The 12,920-nt window shown below is 46.1% G+C and overlaps 1 protein-coding gene across 12 annotated transcripts in view; it reads right to left on the bottom strand.

Annotated features, from left to right (window-relative positions):
- Window positions 1-12,920, bottom strand: part of LOC140385293 (cAMP-regulated phosphoprotein 21-like) — a 646,047-nt gene that overhangs the window by 312,951 nt on the left and 320,176 nt on the right. For all 12 annotated transcript variants that reach the window (XM_072467301.1, XM_072467302.1, XM_072467307.1 and 9 more), the window contains 2 exons: window positions 2,961-3,171; window positions 2,026-2,067 (listed from right to left, as the gene is read on the bottom strand). In XM_072467301.1, the coding sequence (XP_072323402.1) occupies window positions 2,026-2,067; window positions 2,961-3,131 (213 nt within the window). In that variant the 5' untranslated portion in view covers window positions 3,132-3,171. The remainder of the gene's footprint in view (window positions 1-2,025; window positions 2,068-2,960; window positions 3,172-12,920) is intronic.

The following is a 12,920-nucleotide window of genomic DNA, read 5'->3' as shown; positions in this document are numbered from 1 at the left end:
TTTCTTTCAAGGCAGAAAAGTGCTTTTTCCAATCATCTTTATTCACAACATCTTGCACTTATAAAGTGTTTATAATGCAATGAAACAACCCAAGGCTCATCACAAAACAAAAATGTGACAGCGAGGCACATAAGGAAATATTAGATCAGATGATCCAAAACTTGGCCAAAGAGGTAGGTCTCAAGGAGTGTCCTAAAGGAAGAAAGAGAGGTAGAGAGGCACAGGCAGGGAATTCCAGAACTTAGGGCCGAGGTAACTGAAAACCGGACCACTAATGGTGAAGACGCTCAAGAGGCCAGAATTAGAGGAGGGCCTAATCTTGTATGGTTGTACAGATGGAAGGGAAATACAGAGATAGGGAGAGACAAGGCTGCAGAGAGATTTGAAAATAAGAATGAAATCGAGATGTTGTTTGAATGGGAATCACTGCAGATCATAGAGCACAGGCTGATAGAGTTTTGGATGACCTCATGTTTACAATGGGGAGAAAGTGGGAGACCGGCAGAGGGTGTTGGAATAGTCGAGTTTAGAGGTAATGAAGACATGAATGGGGGTTTCAGCAGAAAATGAGCTGAGATGGGGTAAAATCAGGAGATCTTATAGGGGTGGAAAGAGATGGTCTTAGTGATGGCGTGAATATTAAATCTGCAGGTCATCTCAGGATCAAATATGGCACCAAGATAGTGAGCAGATTGACTTAATCCCAGAGTGCTGCCAGGGAGAGGGATGCAATCTGTCACTGAGGAACAGAGTTGGGAGCAGGGATTGAAAATGATGGCTTCAGTCTTTCCAATATTAGAGGAAATTTCAGCTCCTCCAGTACTGGAGGTCAAAATAGCAGTCTGACAACTTCGGAAAAGTGGAGATCAGTGCACAGGTGGAAACTAACTAAATAGGCGGAAAACAAGGACACCTCCGTCATAACCCGGAAACCTGATTTCAAAGATTCCTCCTGGTTCTGTCAGGAAGCTTATCCCATGAGACCAGGAAGATTCCATCCCTTAACTCTGTTTTTAAATGTTGCCAGACCTCCTGAGTATTTCCAGCAGTTTCTGGTTTTATTTCAGGATTTCCAGCATCTGCAGTATTTTTCTTTGATGCTTTCGTCTCAATAGGGTGGATGTAGGGAAGTTGTTTTCATTAGCAGGGGAGACTAGGACCCGGGGGCACAGCCTTAGAATAAAAGGGCGTCACTTTAGAACAGAGATGAGGAGAAATTTCTTCAGCCAGAGAGTGGTGGGTCTGTGGAATTCATTGCCACAGAGGGCGGTGGAGACCGGGACGTTGAGTGTCTTTAAGACAGAAGTTGATAAATTCTTGATTTCTCGAGGAATTAAGGGCTATGGAGAGAGAGCGGGTAAATGGAGTTGAAATCAGCCATGATTGAATGGTGGAGTGGACTCGATGGGCCGAATGGCCTTACTTCCGCTCCTATGTCTTATGGTCTTATGGTCTCAATTCAGTTCAATATTGCTAACATTTAAATCTGCACATTTATTGTGAACAGTAAGCTGGAACGGTGTTGTCCTTTTTACCTTTGCTTATTTTTTATGGAAGTTACTTTCACTGGCAAATGACTTATTACTTCTCTCTAAAGGTTCTTTAGGTTATTTAATTTGGCGTTTGAGGGCAGATTTACCGACCAAGCTGCCACGTGGTTTTTTTGGTGGCGGGCACGACCCACCAGCGGGATTTACCGACCCTGCCGTTGTCAACGGAATTTCTCGATGATTGCATCCCTCGTGGGACCGGAATTTCCCACCGGCATGAACAGTCAGTAGGTCGCGCCCAGAATGTGTAAGTTTGCATTATCCCACCTAAAGGGGCAAGGTGCTTCAATGGCATAAGGTGAATCAGAGCAAGCGCTACATGAAATACGATGTGACTCTTCACTCAGGAACATATGTTTCTAACTGAGCACCATGCTACCTTGGCACAATTTCACTGCAACATTCAAGAACAATCACCTGAATACTAAAGTAAGAAATCATTTCAGTTTTGACATGCATTGAAGAATGACCCTACCTTTGCTCTTTTCCTCTGCTGCCCCTGGTTTACTGTTCGTTTCTGTGCAGCAAATCACAAACAATTGTCACTCACTGGACAAAGGTGAGAGGAAAATTAGAAAGCTCATGGTTTTAATATGATTTCAGTTCAATGAAACTTTACAGTACAACCTCATTTTGATAAAATCTGCTACCTACCCTACAGAGTGAAGGCGTGCAAACACGTTTGTAAATTTCTGATTAAAAAAAACATCTTGGGCGAAATTCTCCGGTGGTTATGTTTCTCACTGTCCTCAGGCAGCGCACCCCCGCCAGCGGGTTTGGCAGCAGAGGAAAATAGGGGCTGAATTCTCCGGTCTGCCTGCCGCCGGTTTCTCGGCACCGCGCCGTTCACTGGCGGCAGGAGTCTAGAGTATAGGCGGGAGTACAGAATCCTGCCGCCGGCGAACGGCGCGGTGCCGAGAAACCGGCGGCAGACAGACCGGAGAATTCAGCCCCTATTTCTTATTTACACACAGACTTTGACTCTCCGTTCCTTCACGCCGACGGGATTCTCTGTTCACACTGCAGTGAATGAGGATTTGGCAGAGCACCAAGTTCTTCATCCTCGTTGGCAGCGTTTGCAAGGCGGATGCACAATGGATTATCCCGCCACAGTCCCAATGTCTTTTACCAAATTAAACCAACAATTTGAATATAATCCAAGCCAAGTGTGTTACTTAACAGATGCAAGCATGAAAGGCATAATCGGAGAGCAATTTTTTTTAAAAAGCTGTCAACGCAAAAGAAAAAGAACTACATAAACAAAAACCTGTGTCTTACTTGTACTAGGTCGGATTGATAATTTTTGAAACACACAGGCATAATGAAATGATCTTCTATTATTAAAAGCACAGTAATCAATACAATTTGTAATTGACCTGAGAGGCATTAATGTTCTATGGGCCACCTCACCTGATGGTCAGCCTTTGTCTCATTTGTTTTATCCTCTTTTTCCTTCTCTTTCTCCTCCAAGCTTCCGGTTCGAATGATACATGTCTCTGGAGAGGGTAGAGAAATTTCAATCTCTTGCTCATTCGCAGCTTCCTCCAATGTCTCTTGGTTCGCTGTGCCTTTCTCAGACATTCTCACAGCAAAGAATTACAAAAGTAGAAGATGCAGTGACCTATAGGGTCAAAACATTGAAAAACAGAGCATTTTATTCCCAGAATTAGCCCTTCATTTTCTTTTGACATTTATGTTGCTGGAAAGTATTATTACAGTGTCCTTTTGAAACAAATTTCTCAGGCAGCATTTTTGAATTATTTTTTTGGAACGCAACCCTGCCAATGTCAACTGCCCCGCAGCGATTTATTAATTGGCTCAGGGTGAGAATTCCAGCCCCATCTGGGGAAGAAGCCCCACCTTAGAGGTCGGCTGGCCAGTCTCAGCAGCACCAGGTTGGAGCAGTGGTCACTGCTGGGACTGCAACCATTGCCCCAAAAAAGAGGATCTAAGGGAGGCCAGAGCTATCGGCAGGGCCTGACAGGCAGGCCCCAGCAAGGGGAGTGATGGGGTGGGTGAACCGTGCTTCAGAGGCGGGGAAGAGGCTTAAAGGAAGTATGATCTTGGAGAGTGGTACCTTCAAGGAACATAGGAGACCCCAAAAGTAGGTACTCCCCCTTTCCCAACACAAACCTGAACAGCTAAAGCTGCTGGGCTACCTGCTCGGTGTGAGCTTTCCCCTGCCTAAGGGTAAAATAGTAGCTGGAGTGGGATGAGACCCATAGGTGGCCATTAATTGGGCACGTAAGAACCTTAATAGACCCAAGGTTGGGTGGGCCACCCAAAGCCCCCTATAAATGGGCGACAGGTTGGGGGTGGGCAAAAAGGAGGCAGTGGGCAGATCACGTGCTGCATTTTATGAGTACTCACCCCCCCCCCCCAACTCCTTAAAACCCGCTGGTGGAGGATGGTGAAATTCCACCCGATGTTGTATGCATTCAACATTAAAGCTAAATTTAACATCTCGTCACCCAATTCAAAATTAATAGTTCAAACAAATATGAAAGATACATTTGTCAAGACAGTCCTCACTGTCAACATTCTTAGTCATTTAGCTGACAGCTACATTCTTGATACCAGAATCCTCCTTCAAAACTCATTTTTGACTTTGCGAAACTGGGGCAAGATGGGTTTCAGCTAACTCAATGGGCAAGATTCTCTGTTGTGAGTCCGCCTTGCTACCCAGTGCCAGCGAGGACAGAGAATCTGGCGCTCAACCAAATCTCCATTCTCTGCAGCGGAAAATCCTGCCAGCGAAAGGAATGGAGAATCAAAGTCTACGACTTGCAAATGTCAATTTTATTTTCCAGAAGGTCAATGGGAAATTATTTTTCACCTCACCAATTAATTCCAAAATGAATGCCTTAAATTATTCAAGTTTTCTGGGCAACAAGATCAAACTAAATTCCTGCAGAACAAGGTCGATCTGCCACTCCAAAAATAACACTGCTGATTATGTGTGAATGCTTAAAATAAGAATCACCTGCATTGATATTTTCTTTAAAGTTGAGCTGCTTAATTAATCATGTCAGTTACACACTCAACTAAATCCCCCACATATGCTAGGCCATATGAAAATCTCGACAGGATGTATTGGACACCAGCTGAAGTGTCACGGGCAGGGGGTACAGTACGACATGAAGCAAAAACTGTTAGGAAAGAATACTCTTGTGCCAAAACAGTTGTCAATGGAGAAGAATACACTTGCAGTCTTACTGTCAGTCTTAATTGTTGCACATCCATAGGAATCTACAGACCGTCATCAGAAATGAACTAAGTCCAATATAGTGATTGATAAATTTATTACTTGATTTGTGTAAATAAGAATATTGTTCATTGTTTGTTACACAGCAATGTCTTCTAAATGAAGTTAGATTGCTGATCAGTCATGTTGGCGGGACAGGCTCGATGGAGCAAATGGCCTACACTGGTTCCAATGAAATGAAATGAAAAATGAAAATCGCTTATTGTCACAAGTAGGCTTCAAATGAAGTTACTGTGAAAAGCCCCTAGTCATCACATTCCGGCACCTGTTCGGGGAGGCTGTTATGGGATGTTCATTGTATTGCTTATAAATTTAAATATATACCAATACCGTTATAAATAGGGCTCACAAATACTGCTGTCAAATACACGTAATTGAGCAAGTTTCTCAGCAAATGCAAGGCAAAACAAATCTACCTATTGGGCGGATTCTACAAGTAAACTTCTGTAGTCAATTAATTTCTGTTACCGTGCCAAACAATATTTTCAGAACTTTGAAATTGAGTTGATGACATTGTCTGGAAAAATCTTTTGAAGGGGAAACAGATGAATATAATATAGTGATAGGGGATTTAATTTTTTAAAACATATTTATTGTCACAAGTAGGCTTACATTAACACTGCAATGAAGTTACTGTGAAAAGCCCCTAGTTGCCACATTCCGCCGCCTGTTCAGGTAACAGAGGGAGAATTCAGAATGTCCAAATTACCTAACAGCATGTCTTTCGGGAGTTGTGGGAGGAAACCGCAGCATCCGGAGGAAACCCACGCAGACACAGGGAGAACGTGCAGACTCCGCACAGACAGTGACCCAAGCCAGGAATCGAATCTGGGACCCTGGAGCTGTGAAATCATAGTGTTAACCACTATGCTACCATGCTGCCCCATTTTGTTAGTGAAACAGACAGGCATTTGTGCAGCCGCAGGTATGATTCCAGTCTTCCCGGGTGGTTATGACCTTGAATACACTGCCTGAAAGGGTGCTGGAGGCAGATTTGATTCTAGCTTTCAAAAGGAAATTAGATAAGTGTCTTAAGTGAAGGAAACACAATGGGCTGGATTCTCCCTTTTTGAAACTAAGTATTGACGCCAATGCAGAATTTGTGGACTTTCATGACAGCAAAACTGGAGCCGAACCTGGATCGATTCAGTAATTGTGGAGGGGCTAGTCCCACATGGAACACAATCGATCCCAATGAAAAATGGTGTGGGACTCGCCAGGTCTGTGAATGATACTCCGGAAGCTGACAAGCTGCACAATACATGCCCATTACATTCCCCACACACACTCATCCCAGCCAACAAGATGACACTGGTTGCTCTGGAACACGCCCATATAGCTGTTGGGTTGGCTGGGGCCAGAGGGCACCTAGGGGCCTGGGCGGACACCTATACAACCCATGGCCCTAAGTTCACAGTGGGCTGTCAGCAGCATGCACAGCTGCATGCCTGCCTTTCCGGCTGCGGCAATGATGCTCCGTGCGCGTGCACCACGACCCCACAGTCAACCTCCTGGCCATCCTCCGCTACTCTCCCCGGCCCTGGCAGAAGCCCCCGGCCAGTGGCATATATGTCAACACACTGTGGCGATGTTGGACACTTCCCGTACCCCCTCTCCCCCAGCAGCCACGACACCAGTTTCACAATTTTTAAAAGCACAAGTGAACCGCGGCGTCGGGAACGCAGCCCATTGGTGGCAAAGAATCACGGAGGCTCCGGAGGATACTGGTCAGACCCGCTAATAATGAGCAAACGGTGTTTACTGTATGTGTGTTCCGGACAACTTGACGCTAATGACGAGGTAACGGAGAATCATGATTTGGTGTCAAATTGGTGTCCCCGCGATTTCGGCATCGGAACGGGTTTTCCACTCAGTCGCATTTCCCGATATAGGCATCAGCCAACGGAGAATCCCACCCAATGTTTGCCTGGCTATGAAAAAGGGCGAGGGAGTGTGACTAGCCAGGATGTTCTTGCAGAGATTCGCCATGGACTTGTGACCTAAATGGCCTCTTTTTCTGTTGTAACGATTCAATGTTGTTTTTCTCTGATTCATTGATGTTAATAATTGAGTTTTTTGTTACATGTTCTGACATTGTGACACAATTCTTCATTTAGAATTATAACTGGAGTACATCAGTAAAGATAGGTCAAGTCAAGCACAGGTGATAGAAGATTTACATATTTTTGCCAAAGTAGCTTTGAAAATTAAACATGTAAATCCGTACAGTAGTGTAGGTTGCAAACAGCTGCATATGGATACAAAATAGTTGATAATATCAAGCTCTAATTGAAGTAGAAAACTTGTAGAAAGTGCACTTAAAACTTGAGACGAGATTGAAATTTGCTCGATAAAATCTTTGACCAACAGCACCAACCCTTGTAAATGGCCTTCTTCGACCTAACAAAGTCCTTTGATACCGTCAACTGCGAGGGATTATGGAGCATCTTCCTCCGTTTTGGCTGCCCCTAACGATTTGTCACCATCCTCTGCCTGCTCCACGATGACATGCCAGCTGTGATCCTGACCAGTGGATCCACCACAGACCCAATTTACGCTCAGACTGGGATGAAGCAAGGCTGTTCCATCACACCAACTTTTCTTAATCTTCCTCGCTGACATGCTCCAGCTCACTCTCAGCAGCTCCCCACTGGAGTGGTACCAAGTGGGAATATGTTTAATCTCTGTCGCCTGCAGGCCAGATCCAATGTTATCCCATCCTCTGCCATTGAACTACTGTGTCAGATGATGCTTGAATCTATGCATACTCAGAGGCCGAGCTCCAAGCCATGGTCAAAAGCTTAACTGAGGTGTACACTGAACATCCATAAGACAAAGGTCCTCGGTCAACCTTCCCCTTCAGATAGCACTACACTCCACCACCCCGCACCAGTTATCAAAATCCACAATGAGGTCTTGGACAATGTGGACCTCATTCCATACTTTGGGAGTCTATGTCAACATGGCAGACATTGACTACAAGGTTCACACTGCCTTCAGTGTGCCAGCCCAAACTTGGGTGACCTGAGGAAGAGAATGTTTGAAGACCAGGACCTTAGACCTAGCACCAAGCTCAAGATCTACAGAGCAGCAGTGATATCTGCCCTCCTACATGGCTTACAGATGCAGACTATGTACAGCAGACACCTCGAAACGCTGGAGAAGTACCATCAGCTCTATTGCCACAGGATTCTGTGAATCCATTGGCAGGATAGGCACACCAACGTTGGTGTTCTCACCCAGGCCTACATTCCTAGCATTGAAGCATTAGCCAAACTTGATCAGCTTCATTCAGTCGGCCCCATTGTCCGCATGCCCTGCAAAGCTTCCCCACCAACATCTGGAAATACAAGTTGGCCCATCGTAGAGAAAAAGCATCCGGCACCTGGGAAGGAGCTGAACACCTCACTTTTCATTGCCGAGAGCAAGCTGAAACCAAGTGTCGAGAGTGAAAGGAGTGCGTGGGAACCCGGGTACCCCACCTCCCTGTTCCTCCAACCACTTGTAACTGTGGGTCACGCTTTCGACTCCTCAGTCACCTGAGATCTAATTTGTGGTGTGGAAGCAAGTCATCCTTGACTCCGAGGGACTCCCAGGAGAGAGAAAATTACAGACAATGCATTTAACCACTGGAGGCAATATTCAAATTTTCTCTGCAGAGTGTCTGACAAACAAATGATCTTAGAATCAGTAAGGGAATCAATGGTTACGGGGATAAGACAGGGAGGTGCAATTGAGGATTATCACATCAGATCAGTCGTGATCTCATTGAATGACGGAGCAGACTCGATGGGCTGAGTGGCTTAGTTCTGCTCTTCCGTCTTATGGTCTTGCCTAACTTTGTATAAGTCGTCTAACTATCAGCTTTTATTTCAATTGGCTGGGAATTGCATCATTAAATATATAAGTAAGAATGAATTCCTATTACTATCTTGGAACAAATAAGGCACCAAGTCAGAACAGTAAAGCTTTGGAATAACGATTTTGCCACGTTATGATGCAATTGGTTCCAACTTGATGGGGAAGAAAGAAGAGAATGAGAGCAGGGTAAGGAAGTGAAAGCAGAAGGAGAGATTAAATGAAGATAAGGGCTGAGGGAAAAATAGAGGAGTGGGGGCATCCATAATGATATGGGGAGATTACTAATTTACTGTTGACACTAAACAATGGGCGCGATCAAACAAAAAAAATCAGAATCCGCTTTGGGCGGGATCAGCGGGGTCGTTCCCGGCGCTACCCTGCTATGCCACGGCACTCTGCTGCTATTTCAGCCCCAGCGGGGAACGCCCCCGATGCCGTACTTAGCCTAATTTCCTGCTCTGAAGTGCACTGACGAGAATAGCTCCTCAGCGCAGGGAGAGATTAACACACCATTTTTAAATGGCACCCCCACCCCCTGACATGACGGCCTGACACACCTAATGCCCCAACTCACCTATAGGGGGTCTTCGATTTCCCCCCCCCCCCACCCCCAGCCAGCTCTCACAGGCAGGGCACCAAGGTCCCTATTCCCGTGCGGCCTGTCACCTTGACGCTGTCAGCCTGGAACCCTGGAAGTGTCCCTGCCAAGGTGTCAGGCGGCACTGCTAGGGTGCCGGGCTGGCTATGCCAAGGAGCCCAGATGGCACCAGCAGTGCCAAGATGCCACCCTGCCCAGAGGCGGACCACCGGTGCCTCCAATTGCCTGGTAGACCCCCCCCCCCCAAGTGGCGGTCCGCCAGTTCCCCCGTTTGTGGGGACAAATGATAAACGACACCCAGTTGGGGTCTCCTCGACGAAGCTCAGAGATGCCGGCGATCCGAGGTCAGCAGGTTAAGTGGGTATCTAAACTCATTTAACTCTGCGAGACTGGGTCTTGCCCATTTTGGGCGGGATCCAAATCGCAACGTCTTGCGAGATCTAGTTGGATCTTGCGATGCGTAACGACTGTTGGGAATCCCAGGACAGGCCCCTTCCGGAATCTACTGGTTGTGTCCTGCCCTGATCTGGCGGGACGGGGCCGGTAAATCTCATCCAGTGCATCCAGATCACTCTTACAAGGGCGATAAATTACATTGCTGAAAAAAGGAGACATGCTGTTTCAGCTTTTCATCTTGCACTGGGAAGAATGCAAAATTTCAAAGTTAGCAATAATTTACACTGCATAAGGGGAGGGTACTGATTCATTGGAAAGTGAAATCTGATTGGCAGAGGCATTGCTACAGAGAATCCACCAGAAAACTACTTTTGCCCACACTTTTTTTTAAATTGAGAAAAAGGTTCAATGCCTGGACATATTCATTTTCCTGCAGAAGACAGATCCCTGCATATCAATATAGAGAAATTCTAGTTAGCGTGAATAAGCCACATTGCGAGCCTGACTAATAACCTTAAATGGGTCGTAGTCTAATTCTTAGCACATTCAGGATTGTTCAGCAAGTGATGTCCACTGTGGCATCACACCTAACATTAGACATTATGTTGAGTTTTTCAAATGCTGTCTGGTTAAACATGGTTGGTGCTCGCTCAATTGTACACAGCCAGAAGACATATTGTTTGATACAATCCACCAGTCATCAGGATGTATGGCACACTGGCAGTGAAATTTATTTACCAGATTATTCTTTCTTGCGATCGACAGAACATTGTTTTTGCTTGATGGCAGCATCCTATTTATGGAAAATACCACTCATATCGGTACTGCATTGTCGCTTCACCTGCTGCTCAAATTGTTAGATACCTTATCCTTCCAGGGTAATCTGAGGTACACTGGGGACTTTTCAAGTTTGCAGTAGGCCAATTTGTGAGTATGCACGATACACAGCAAGCAATTGTCTGATCGGGTTAACCGTGATTCTGCAGGAGAGTATTGATGTTCCCAATTTCAGCATCAAGCGTGCAAAGAAGGGCTTGAGCATTATTTATGAGGTTGGCGAAATGGTCCATCCTTTTGTGTGTGGAGGGATTTTACAAGCAGTTGGCAAATAACTGCCTGCATCAGGGACGCCCATCCCTTTAAGAGACGAGGCCCTGCCCTCAAGAGCTGCCAGACAATCAGAGGACCGGCAGGTCTCCAGGTCCACCAACACCACCAGGTGTGGTGGCCACTGCTAGGACAGCAAGTAGGCAGGACCTTCAACAATGGAGGCCCTGGAACCCAAAAAAGTGAGGTCAGACTGTCGAGGCCAATCAGGAAGGGTTGGGAGAGGGGGTCATTGAGGACAGGCGTCTTTTTTAGGGAGGGGTGGTGGCCCAAGAGGTGCCCTATCACAAACTCCTCCCCACCTCCCCCGCAGAGCCCTCAAGAGGATGTCCAGATTATATCTCCACATGACGAAGGCCCACATGTCACTGGTAAAATCCCTTTGTCAGCACAAGGAGGCCCTTAATTGGAAACTTGAAGCCCTAAATTGACCTCAGGGCAGATGGGCCATCCGCCAACTTCCCTGCCACTGGTAAAATGCCAACAGCAGTGGGAAGGCGATGGGTATGGCACCTTCTGTCATTCCACCCCATTGATTAAAGGATGAAAGGTTACGGGGGGTAGGTTGGAGGTTACAGTCAGATCAGACTCAGCCATGATTTTATTGAATGGCAGAGCAGGCTCGAAGGGCAAGGTAACCTCCTCCTGCTCCTAATTCATATGTTCGTATTACCCCGCCCCAACCCCCACCTCCCTACATGTTCAGTGAGACCATATGAAATCCCAGCCAAGGTGATAGCATGAGTGCAGCTTGGTAGTTAACTGTCAGTCATGTTGAATTAATACCACCAATGTATTCATTGTTGTCATGATATCCATATTAACATATCATGGTGCAATCACACACACACTGATGGACAGGTAGATGGACCGACCAACCAACACACACACAACATCACAGCCAATCACCAGCGAGAGCACACGCACTATAAAACAGGGAGCACCACAGTTCCTGCTCATGCTACCAGGAGATAGCTCAGAGCACAGAGCTCACAGCGCGCCACTCAGACATACACCATGTGCTGAGTGCCTCACTAAGATAGTGCTAGGGCTGGGTCCACAGGTTAGCTGGTGAAGTACGAACGACAGCCAGAAGTTAATAGTTATTATTGTACAGAATAATAAAACAGAGTTGTACCATCTACAACCGTGTTGGTTCGTTCGTGTATCGGAACACCCAACACGACAATTGTCATGTTCTTTTTGTTCCTATCTTGGAACCAATTTCACCCAATCTCAGCACCAACTCATGACTTTCACCCACAGCTGTGTAGGTGGTGCAAATGGAGGAGATTAGGGCAGAGCATGTCGAGTCCTTAGGCCATATCAGGACTTTGAAAAGGCGCGTTCACATGATTCCTGTGCACCGTCCACCAGCACAGACACAAAGATAACAATGGGCCCGGTATCTCAAGTAGGTAAACTGGCACATGGTGAAAAGTACATCACATGTGAGCATCAGCAGGGTTTGGGAGCCAGGTTCAATGGAGGGAGGACACTTCAAGCTCAGCTCACCTAGACACAAGATGCTGAGCCTCAGCGTTTATACACTAAAGAGTATTTGTGAACCAACATCGGGAAATGTGAATTTCCAGAGGCAGTATGGACCTTGGGACAGAAAATGGAAAATATCTAGCATGAGGGTTATGATGTCGCAAACATTTACGCTGATGACCAGTTCCACTGAAAAACTGACCAAGCTCACGGAAATTCAGATGCGTCAGGCCATGGTGTGCAAGCTGGACCACACCGATGGCCTGTATAGTCTGGTTGCCAGTTTGCACAACATTGATCAAAGCCTTTCCTTGGTGACTGACTGCCTCACTGACAGGCAGCAAAATGTCCACCTGCTCTTGGTTAACAGCAGGTGGCTCCTGAGAGGGACTAATTGCAAAGGAGACTCTCTTCAAAAGATGTAGGTAGGGCAGTCTCTGACAAGACCCTCACAGGCTCCGAAAACCCAGAGAATGTCTACCATGGACATCTCACAGAAGGGAAAAATTAGCCAGGCTCTAGCTCTGCTGAAGGCCACAGAAGTAATATATTGCAATAGAAAGTGTATGAGGAAATGTTTTTTGTTGCAGAGATTCACTGGGTGCTTATTATATTGTAATGATTCTACTGATATCCTCTACTTGAGTGA

Source organism: Scyliorhinus torazame, chromosome 11 (assembly GCF_047496885.1).
Source record: "Scyliorhinus torazame isolate Kashiwa2021f chromosome 11, sScyTor2.1, whole genome shotgun sequence".
Taxonomy (NCBI): Eukaryota; Metazoa; Chordata; class Chondrichthyes; order Carcharhiniformes; family Scyliorhinidae; genus Scyliorhinus; species Scyliorhinus torazame.
The sequence above is the reverse complement of the archived record's forward strand: the minus strand, read 5'-3'. Positions and strand labels throughout refer to the sequence as shown.